Raw genomic sequence first — 12,067 nt, 5'->3', positions numbered from 1 at the left:
TTTAGGAGAAGCTTGGCACAGGCAGTAGTTAGCATACTTGTTCCTCTGGTGCCTTGGAGACTACCAGACTACTGAAAACAAGTTGGCTTTAGAGGCCACTGAGTGCCTCTCCTCATACCAGCTGCAGAGCTGCTAAAGCACCGATGGTTGCAGCATAGGGATGCCTTCCCAGGGTGAGGCCGGACCTGTATCTGCAGACCTAAACCCATATATTTCCAACATCAGAGGGTATGTAACCAACAACTGCTTCTCTTACTGCTCCCAACCTCTGAGATCTCATTTATCTTTTTTGTCATTTCCATCATTTTCACTGTCATTTCTTAAGTTTTTATCCAAAATGGACTCGGCCGTTGGTAACTGTACACTTATCAGAACATTTCTTTTGCTCATGACAGAATTTAAAAGTGACTACGTAAGCCTAAAGTCCTTTTCAGCCCTACAACCCCACAGATCCTAAACAGAAGTAGAAGCATGCTAGTCTGACCACTGTGCTTGCTTGAGGAGGTGGTTAAGCCTGACCAGCTCAAGCCTTTGTTCCTATAAAAGCCAGTGAAGCACGTGCACAACACTGCTGGGTTTCAGAAGGGGTCTAATGTGATACGGCTAATCAGCATACACAGAGTGCTCTCAGAACACCACCAGAAACAACACAATGGGCACAATAAAAGGGGCTGTCAAATATACTTACAACCAGATCTGAAGTCTTCATTCATCTCATCAGTTAGAGAAATATTCACATCCTGTTCATTATCAAAAGATGTGTAATAGGCAAGGTCAGTGACCCACTTGCCCTCCTCGTTTTGATAGATCACACTCTGTAGGAGATCCGGTTCTAGAAAACAAAATCCCACACAACACATGCAGAACTGCAATGGTGAATCCATCTCAAGTAAGTTAACTGCTGTAGTCACAAGGAGTATTGAAGTCTGCCCTTCCTCTCAGAAAGGGAACATCCATCTCCCTGATGGCGGGAGTGCTCAGCCTCACTCACAAAAGTCCACAGTGGAAAATGAGGGTAAAGGAAAAGGGGATTAGGACCTCTCCAGGCACGTGCACAAGAGCTCTGCTTCTGCTCACGAATATTATTTCTGGGAAAAATCCTCTAATATTGGTATATTTAAAAAACCTTTAAAATCCATTAAACATTTACATACTTCAATATGAAAGACTGGAAAGTCCAACATAGAAACTTAACCTATTAAAAATGCATAGGGCTGGGGTTGTGGCTTGGTGGTAGAGCACTTGCCTGGAATGCGTGAGGCAGTGGATTCAATCCTCAGGACCACACAAAAATAAATAAATAAAATAAAGGTATTGCATCGAACTACAATTAAAAAAATATTTTTAAAAAAGTGTAAACATCTTACATGTTTCTTTAATTCTATTCAAAAAGATAAAAGAGTCCACTTACGGTCTTCATTCTTTTCAACAGACTCGTAATAGTCACATGTTCTCCTGTCACAAGTTGGTGACCACAGAATATCAGTGGAACTAATTCCATTGTCACTGATGGGCTTCAAAGATGCTATGCAAACATCTTTTTGAATGGACATGGTAGAAGTCTCTGTGTCTAAGCATCCATCTGTGTGCAAAACTGTTTCTGAATCTGATGCCATGTGCTTATTTTGATAAGGAACCATTGCCTGCTGATTGACGGAGTCAGTCAGATCAAAACCACTGTTATCAGTGGTTTTGTCAGAAAAACAAACAGGGTTAAGTTTCTCATTGGTAGTGCTGACAGTCTTCACCAGAACATCCTCTCTTGCACTTTCCTTTAAAAATCAGGGACAGAACAGAGTTTTTCAGAACTCATTTTATAATATTATAGGAAAAATTGTACCTTTGATATAAAATTATATTATATGAAGGAACAGCTTATACATATTCACTATAGTCTATATATGAATCAATGTTAAGCAATTTACCAAACAACTTTAAAATGTGGTCATGGCAAAATAACATCAACAGATTTAGAAGCCAAAAGTGGATCCTCGCCAGGCACAGTGGCACATGCCTGTAATCTCTGCAGCTCGGGAGGCTGAGACAGGAGGATCACAATTACAAAGCCAGCCTCAGCAACTTAGAGAGGCCCTAAGCAACTTAGCGAGACCCGTCTCTAAATAAAATATAAAATAGGGCTGGGGATGTGGCTCAGTGGTTGATTGTCCCTGAGTTCAACCCCCGTATTAAAAAAAAAAAAAAAAAAGTAGATCCTCTGTCTTGTTACATTACAGGACAATAAAACTGTAAATCTGACTTTCGTAGTTACCAATAAGTCTCTATAAGTGTGGCTAAGTCCTATATGACCAGTCTCATTAATACGAATAAAAGCCAATGAAAACACTCATTAATATCTTTTAATAGGAGCAAAACATCAGGTACTATAAATGCCCCTGAAGAACCCAATAATAACTGTATCAGTTAAGCCAGTGACTTAAAATTATGATCTCCAACACTTTCCCAAAATGCCATTTATTCTTTTCTATAATTACAATCACTGGAGAGAGGCTCAACTGCCTGTAATACTCTTTTTAGACAGTCAGCTACCACCATGATCTCAAATGCCAATGAAACCTGTAACGATAGTTCTTGTTATAATATGATGTATAATAACAAAACAGTCTGATCAGCAAAGTTTCAAGTTAAAATAGTAAGAGGGGTAGTTCTATATAAGAGAATACACGGTGAGTTTGGAAGAAGAAAGGTTCAACTCTTAGTGCTGTCATTGAATAACTGAATGAATTTACAACGTTATTATACAAAATAAAATTACCTCTCTACCCTGTATCAAAACAAATTCTACATGATTTAGATGTAAAAGTATAGGACAAAATCCACATAAGTTTTCCATTCATTAGTAGACAGCATTTTCTAACATAATACTATAGTATTTTGAACTGTGTTCCCCACAAAAGATATACCCCAATCCTAAACACAGAACATGTAAGCCCTGACCTTATTCTGAAACAAGGTCACTGCAATGTAATTAACCTAAGGATCTTGAGAACAGATGATCCTGAATTTATCGTGGGCCCTAAGTACAAAGACCAATGTTCTGATAAGAGAAATGAGAAGAAAACTACAGATACACAGAAGCCAAGTGAACACGGAGGATGAGTGCAGGATGCCACTGTAAGGCAAGGAATGCCAAGGGCCACCAGAAACTGGGAGGGGCCGGGAGGACTCTCCTCTAGAATCCCCTGAAGTGAGCACTGCCCTGGTAAGACTTTTGGCCTTCAGAACTTTGAGGGGACACATTTCCACTGTCTGAAGACAGCAAGACTGAGGCAATTCACTCTGGCAACCCTGAGGAACTAACACAAATATTGAAGTCCAAACTACATAAACATCACTATATTTCCATATCACAGAGACTTTATAAAATCAGGAAACTATTAATCCCCCAGGAGGGAAAAAACAAAGATGACCAGGAAATGACACTTAAAACTAGATAACTGCTTTTCATATATGACAACAGCAAAGACTTTTTAAAAAAATGTGGAAAGGGGCTGGGGTTGTGGCTCAGTGGTAGAGTGCTCACCTCGCACGTGAGAGACCCTGGGTTCGATCCTCAGCACCATATAAAAATAAACAAACAAAATATAGATATCGCATCCATGTATAACTAAAAAAAAATTTTTTTTTAAATGTGGAAAACTAGCTATCTTACCCATGAAACAACTTAAAATAATCCTGACTATGTAATACAGGTGTGATTTCCAGTTTCTGGATCTGCATGTTAGGAACACAGAAGTCACCAACAAACTGACAAATCAACAGTGTTAGTACCACACTAACAAGACGTGTCGTACTGGATCTGTGAGAGAAGTGAGATCCCAAGACAGGATGACTGCCTCCAACCTGGAGAAACTGTCAGGCAGAGAGAACACACACGCTGAAGCACAAACTCCTGAGCAGAAGCCTCCACAGCAATGAAGACCTGCACAGAACACCTGAACGGCAGCTGAAGTTGCAGGCTCAGTGTGGATAAGCCTCAGAGGTTTTGAAAACTCCAGGGGACCCTCTCACAGGGGGATTCCCACACTTTTTTGAGTTTTACTTCCTCCAGCAGCTCAACTAGGTTCTCAAAACAAATACTGGAGAAAAATCCCTCAGGCTTCTGGCAAGAAGGGAAGAGGAACCATTTTTTTTAACAGAGTTACCCCTTAGGAAAACCAGTTAACCAGAACCTAACCTGCTAGGGTTTTTTCAGAGCCTAACTAACTTGGGAGAAACTCCAGCTTCCTCTAGCCATCTTGTTGAGAATGAAGCAGAGGAAAATAACTGAGAATCACCTGTAAAATCCACAGCCCAGAGGAACAGGCACTCTAAAACACAAGACCTAACTGTAAAATGGAACGCTCCTGTCCCCAACACCTACAAACAGCAGCTCTTTTTGATTTTTCATGCCCAGCTACCAAGAAAAAAAAAACTACAAGGCATACCAAAGGGCAAGAAACACAGTTTAGAGGGGAAAGAACAAAAAGCAGAAGCAGAGAAAACAGGATGATGAAATTACCAGACCAAAAATTCAAACAATTATGATTAATATGCCAAGGGCTGCAATGGATAAAATGGAGAGAATTTCCAAGTTGATCTATACCTCTGATATAATCCCAACTTTTGGATAATGACAAGATGATTCTAACATTTACATGGAAAGGCAAAAAACTCAGAATGGCCAACACAGTATTGAAGAATAAGAATAAGGTGTGAAGACTGACACTATCCAACTTCAGGACTTACTACTATAAAGCCACCGGAACAAGACAGTGTGGTACTAGTCAAAGACTAGATCACATGTCAACTCAACAGAACAGAGGGCCCAGAAGGAAACCTACGAAACATCACCAACTGAGCTTTGACAAGTGAGAAGACAATACAATGGAGCAGAAAGTCTTTTCAACCTAAGTGTTCATTAAAGGATGAACAGATTTTTTAAAATGTGGCAAGTATTTAGAATGCAATATTATTTAGTCTTTAAAACAGAAAATTCTGTCATTTGTGAAAACATAGATGAAGCTGGGAGACATTAAAATGTCTAAATGAAGCTAGACACAGAAAAAAAACTGCATGATCTCACTTACATATGGACTCTACCAAGTTCAGACTTATAAAAGCAAAGAGTAGAGTGCTTTTACCAGAGGCAGGGGAACATGGCAGAAGGAGATGGTGTGGAGCTGTTTGTTGGTCAAAGGGTGCAAGGTTTTAGTTAGACAAGAAGAATAAATTGTGAAATCTACACTGAATAATATACATATTATTATTAACAATATTATATCAATAAAAATGTAATATAACATACATTTCAAAATAACCAAAGAAGTAAACTTCAAATGTTTCATCACAAAAAAAGGAAAAATGAGGTAATGGATATGTTAATAACTTCAGTTTATCATTCCATACTGTATACAGATATTAAGCCAGGTACAATGGCACGTGCCCATAATCCCAACTAGTAGAGAGGCTGAGACAAGAGGATCTCAAGTTCAAGGACAGCCTAGACAACTTAGCAAGACCCTGTGTCACAGCAGAAGAGAAAAAGTGTAGCTCAGTGGTAAAGCACCCTTGAGTTTAAGCCCCAGTACTGAAAAAGCAAAAGAAAACAAAAACAAAAAAATAACAAAACCTCACACGGTGTCACATAAATATATACAATAATGATTTGTTTATTAGTATTTAAAAAATTTTTAAGATAAAAATTCATTTACCAAAAAAAGATGCACATCTGGCACATAAGCACATGAAAAGACGATCCTAAAAAAAAATGCAAGTTAAAGCAATCAGGTACCATTACACACTTATTAGAGTGGCCAAGCTCCAAAACATGAACCCCACAAAGTGCTGACAAAGACATGGAGCAAAAGGAACTCGAATTCACTGCTGGCCTGAGTGCAGCATCCAGACAGTCAACATGCTCTAGGGCCAGATGACAGGCACCTCCAGGCCATCAGTATGAGACAGGGCACAGCAGACAGTACATAAAAAAAAAAAATTAATGTGAAAAAAGTGTGGTGTTGACAGGCAGGACAGAGCAGTAGAAACAAACAGTGTAAGTGGGACAGTAAATCAGATGGAGGTAAAGGAACGAAACAAAAAAGAGTAAGTCTAAGACAGGCCAGGACACACCGATGGGTGCCAGTCTTCTGGACTCCACCTCTCTCACAACGACAACCCCATCACTCGCTGCTTTGATGCACACAAAGGATTAATGTGAGGAGAAATGACCATCTCTTTCTATATGTAAGCAAACACACTCCCTCTATATTAAAAACCACTGAGCAATGCTGAGGCATACATGTTACAAAAGAAGAGACAAAGAACAGACAAGAATCCCGAAGTAGTGATCTGTTTCAAGCACAGGAAAAACAGGGTGCCATTAACAAGCAGGAAAAGCTGAAACTACGAAACAAAGATGCTGAGTAAGGTAAAAGATGATCAGTTTGCTTTTTATTTAATGGTTACATATTGGGCTAAGGAACTCAGCAAATGCATCTAAGTCAGTAAATGTTTAAATATAAGAATACATTCAATAAATGTATATTTACATAATCTTAGTGATACAGATATCTACACACACACATACACACACACAACATCATCAAGAGTGATTCTGATACTTTATCTTTTTCAAACACCAACAATAATTGTTTCTTTAAAACAAAATGTAGTAGGCGCTGGGACTGTAGCTCACTGGTAGCGTGCTTGCCCAGCACATGTGAGGCACTGGGTTCAATCCTCAGCACAACATAAAAATAAACAAAAAAAATAAAATGACTTTAAAAATGTAGTACATACAAACACAAAAGACTCCTTATTGTTTTCCATTTGAATGAAAATAAATATATAAACTTACTCTGCTATGATCTGGAACCATACCCTTCAAACCTTCTACCTTCTCCTTCTCACTTTTCCAGGAATTACAGGAAAACAGTAACACACCATCTACATATCTTCTGCTATCTCTAGTACCTCCATAGTTACCTGAAATAAAGAAAAAAGATCACAAAGCAATGTCAACGTTTTAGTAGTCTAACATAACTGCTTCTTGCCAATCCAATTACTTTATGTGAACCTAATACTTAGCATTCATGTGACAAGGTTGGCAAACTGCAGCAAGAGAAAATAAGCATGGAAAGGCAATAAACAGGACAAGCTGCCATGATACAGAGAATCAGTTTCCAATTCTCAAATGTCTGAATATCATCATTCATAACAGTGAATCCAAAAAGTACATACTGTGGTATTTCTAACAGCACCAACTTAACGAGGTATTATTTTTACTTTAGTGTCTCTTTAACAAGTAACTATGTTAAAAATAATTTTTTTTAAAAATCTCATATTTAACAACATACAATACAAAACTACTCAGGAGCAAATTTAACCTGGGAGATGAATGATACACTAAGGTATTACGAAAGCTCTTTTAAAAAGTTTTAGACTATCCAATGATTTGAGGGAATAGACAGTAAATATATAATAATTCAAAACAAAGCAATGATTTTTTTTAAGGTAGTCAACACAAAATTTAAAAACAAAGGAATCATATTTCAACACTCACTGGTCCCAGGTGAGCAGACAACCCAGCCTTCCTTGCCCTCTCCATGAGTGGTTGCAGAACTTCTTGAAGAATGTGAGCCACAGGAAACTGGAGAGCTGTTATTTTCTGACTGACACTTGGAGTTTGAGCTACTGTTTTCATTTGCCTGTTGAAAGAATATCTTAGCTGTTATTAATTTTTTTAATTAAAATTAAACATTTTGAGGAGGAAAAGAGGGGGAGCACAGGAGGTCTGATTCCCTGAAAGATGCCAGGTAACAAATGTAGAAGCAATTAGAAAAATCACCACTCAACACCTACTTCCAAGAGGCTAAAGCAATGGAACTAAGTGACTCAGTTCATAAAGAGCTGTTGGGGACAGGATGTTCACAAAACCTTGATGGGTCATCCTACAATGACTTAATAACAAAAGGTTAAGGTAGCTTTACCAGGAGACATCTGGCTACCATCAGCTTAACCAAAACTATCAAACAGCAACACCATTTGGGACAAAAAGCCATGTCTCTTGATGTGAAGCAATGAGATAACACAGTATGGTCTGTTTAACGTGAATCCACACACAAGAAAGACACACCACCTAAATGCTTACCAAAATACTTGGTTTAATCAAGGAAGCAGGGGAAAAAGTAAGCAAATGTATCTAGATTATGGGTTATTCTAAAAAAATCAGGAGCCCAGGAAACATTCATGAAATAATTTCAAATTAAAAGAGCACAAACAAAAATGACAACCACAAGCAAATATGATCTCTCAATAAATTCTTAGAATGTGTTGGGGACAACAAGGGCAAATTTGAACAAAGACAGTATCTTAATCTAAATTTATACATCGAAATTAGATAATAAAATTGGATGATGTAGGGAAAATGTTCTTATTCATGAGATAAATGCTGAAGTATTGGAGTGAAATGTCATAAAATGTTGGTAACTTCCTTTCAAATGATTCAGAGAAGAAAGTACTTACAGAGAAAGAAATGCAAAGGTAACAAGACATTGACAACTGGTAATGTACAGAAAGGAAAAACAGACAGCCACTCAACTACCCTCTTATCATTTTCTGTGGGTGAGGGCAAATAAGAGGAAGAAGTAGTGGGAAAAAAACAGACATTGCTCATCAATTGGTATCTGGTGAAAAATAAGAGTTTAAAGAAAAACACAGGCTTAAATTTAATGTTAATATCCAATGAGATCAAGAGTAATTTTTAAATGTCCAATTTCTGAAAAATCATCAAGACCAGAACATACCTGACTAGGATCCCTTGAAGGCAACTTGAAATCCTTTTCTGGAGATTCCTGTCCTCCTAGATCTTCATATATCATTCCTGGAATTGCCAGCTGTTCAAAGTAAGCCTCCAAATGATCATCATAAAACTCTTCATCATTAATGTCATCATCTGTTGATAAAATGGAGCAAAATACAATGTACTTTAGAGTAGGAACTGAACTATACATAATTTTAACCAAAAGGCTATAAAACAAGTGGATGGTATGATTTTATTTTCACATTTGACATGAGAAAACTTATAATTCAGTCATTTATTAAGTCACTTATGAACACTTTTTAAATACAATATTTAACCTCCTTGAGAGAAAAGGATAAAAACAGATCCTGGCATATCACAGAAAGTTAGGTAGGATATGATACATGTGGCATCACAAACCAGTGGGAAAAGAGTGTAATATTCTGCAAACAGTGTAGTAAGTGGTCAGTGCTACCAACAAAGGCTGGATAAGTCTATCACAGAAGTGAAGAGAAAGAGAGATGACACTGCAAGGGTTTTCGATGCTATGACTTAAGTTTGGCAAAGGTTAAGACAGAGTAACTCTCAACCACAGTAATAATATAAGGTGGCACCGCCTCTTTGTTTTGTTTTACAGTACAGAAGTTTAAATTTAGGGATCTCTACCACTGAGCTACAACCCCAGCCCTTTTTATTTTTATTTATTTATCTTTTTAATATTTATTTTTTAGTTGTAGTTGCCAATACCTTTATTTTATTTTTATGTGGTGCTGAGGCTCATACCCAGGGCCTTGCACATACTAGGCAAGCGCTCTACTGCTGAGCCACAACCCCAGCCCCTTTATTTTATTTTTTTATCTGGAGACAGGGTCTCACCAAGTTGCCCAGGCTGAGCCTTCTGCTTCAGCCTCCCAGGTCACTAGGATTACAATGTGTACCACCACACCTGGCTAGAGTTAATTCTACAACTAACATTAATGATCATTACCTTTGACTTAGTAATTTCCCCTCTAAGCAGGCAGCCTACTAAAAACAACGAAAGATCTGATAAATTCATATCATTAAGTCCTTATCCATAATTCTATTTTAACTCGTTTTGCAGTGATCTTTGCCCTGAACTGTGCAATGTTTTTCCCACTCAGCTCACAGGCTTGCCTTTAGGCCCAATGCAGCCTCCTATGGGTGCTGTAAACCTGCCACACAAAGTCACTGCCTAGTTCCCACTTGTGCCCTGTGTGTTGCAGGGCAGAGCCTTGGCTAAAGCGGCTGCTCCTTCCTGAAACACTTCTCCACCAAGGCCTCATCTGGGCCCATCTTTTTGCAGGGAGCTTCCTTGGTCAGAATTAACTCATCATCCCTAGGGTTCCCAAGCACATCTTCATAGTGTAGAAAGGAGACCTCACACAATCTGAAGTGTGGCTGTGCAGCTCTTTCCTGCACTTGGCTGAGGTCTCTTAGAGCTAAGGCTAAATATTTTATTATTCCCCATTTTCTTAACATAGTGTTTCACAATAAGTACCACCTTTAGGTAGATACTTTGTACCCTGATGTTGTTAAACTAAAGTATTAGGATAGATCATAAAAATTTTTTTAAATCCTATCACTCAATGGAAATGCTGCTGGGTAGGAGAAAAAGAGAAAGGCAAAAATTCCCCAAATTGGACATAATAATGATTGCAACAGAGACGTAAAATAAAGTGGCATGGCAAGGTAAGGACTAGGAAAACAAAAGTTACTTCAGCAGTACCAGAAGAATCTTCCAAGCTTGTCAGTGACATAAGTTTCTCATTTTCTAGTAAGATATGGCTGAAGTCACTGTTTGGAGTCCTGTATTCAAATTGTTTTCCAGCATCAGGCACAACAACCTAAAAGAAAGAATAAGGTGTATAAGGGAGAAGCACATTGCTTTAAAGAGCACAGTATATATAAATAAGTCTACAAAAGGGATCAAGTATTTCCTCAATCTATAATGTGCTCAGTATCTGAAATCAAAATTTAGTCAAAGAAATGAAAACTGTTTTACATGTATTGTGTGCCCTCACTCCATTCCCCACCTCCCACCAACGGTTCAGAAAGACACTCTTAAAATTTAAGGCATCTACCATATTGCTTCTACATGCTTAGAGAACCCACTAAGACAGTCACTACAGAAATGCACAACTAAACCCTGAGCAGCGCGAGGCTTGCTTCGTTGGTGAAGGTAACAGAAAGTTGGACACGTAACCCTCACTGAAGTGACTGTTCTCCGCTCCTCAACACAGGAACCACATAACCCTGAAGGTACACAGCAATTTACTACTCTAGGCCCAGAATGAAAATGTAACATTTCCCTCTAAAATTCGATTTTATTTCACACTAAAATAGATAGCTACATAGATTGCAAAATATATACTATTTTTTTATTATAATAACATGAGATCTTAATGTAATTTTACAGAAAACAGTACAAAGCAAGTCATATAAATACCTAAGGCACTGCATAGTACCAGTGCTACCCTTGAACTTTCTTATTACTTGAGCTAAACTCTCATTTTTGCTGAAGCTGGATCAACTGTAGTTATGCTGTACTATCAGAAGGTCCCTAGAGGTTAGAAGGGTAGTTAATCTTAACTAACACACTTATGAAACATGCCTTTTGCTCCCCCTATGACACTCCAGAAATCAATAACACATAAAAATTTACCTTGTCTTCCTGATTATTAATCCATGATTGTAAATGAAAATCAACAGATGAGTCTGTTAAGAAAACAAAGACCAAAACTGAGAGCACAAACTATTTTATCACCCAAATACCCATACACCTAAAAACAGCAAGTTAATGAACTCAATGTTTTTATCATGAAATAGAAGCTCTTTCAAACATGGCACAAGAATCCATCATTGGTCAAATTCTTAAGTTTGGGTGGAGAATCATAGAGGCATTCATGTGCCACAGAACTTGAGTATGAATCTCAAGACTGCAACATGAACTTCTGCCTGTGGGTAGGTAGGGAGAGATGACAAAGAACCAGCCAAGTGCATAAGTCCAACCAGAGGGGCAAACTACATGTGACAGGCACTGCTTACTCCAAGTATGCACATTAGAGCTGTAATGAGTGCACCGTGACACAGTCATCTTCCTCACACCCCACTCAAGCAAAACAACTACCGTACTAGATGAAGAACTGTCAGCTGTGTTAACAGCACTGTGGTCACATAAGAAAATAAACATACACTAAAATATATAGAAATGAAATGACATCTGGAATTTTGGAAAAAAGGGAGGGA

General features: G+C 38.1%; 1 protein-coding gene across 5 annotated transcripts in view; it reads right to left on the bottom strand.

Annotated features, from left to right (window-relative positions):
* The window catches only part of Cep192 (centrosomal protein 192), a 102,977-nt gene that overhangs the window by 72,824 nt on the left and 18,086 nt on the right, over nt 1-12,067 (bottom strand). For all 5 annotated transcript variants that reach the window (XM_071602492.1, XM_071602496.1, XM_071602494.1 and 2 more), the window contains 7 exons: nt 11,484-11,536; nt 10,548-10,665; nt 8,805-8,953; nt 7,562-7,706; nt 6,857-6,984; nt 1,412-1,772; nt 689-832 (listed from right to left, as the gene is read on the bottom strand). In XM_071602492.1, the coding sequence (XP_071458593.1) occupies nt 689-832; nt 1,412-1,772; nt 6,857-6,984; nt 7,562-7,706; nt 8,805-8,953; nt 10,548-10,665; nt 11,484-11,536 (1,098 nt within the window). The remainder of the gene's footprint in view (nt 1-688; nt 833-1,411; nt 1,773-6,856; nt 6,985-7,561; nt 7,707-8,804; nt 8,954-10,547; nt 10,666-11,483; nt 11,537-12,067) is intronic.

Source organism: Marmota flaviventris, chromosome 16, assembly GCF_047511675.1.
Source record: "Marmota flaviventris isolate mMarFla1 chromosome 16, mMarFla1.hap1, whole genome shotgun sequence".
NCBI lineage: Eukaryota > Metazoa > Chordata > Mammalia > Rodentia > Sciuridae > Marmota > Marmota flaviventris.
The sequence above is the reverse complement of the archived record's forward strand: the minus strand, read 5'-3'. Positions and strand labels throughout refer to the sequence as shown.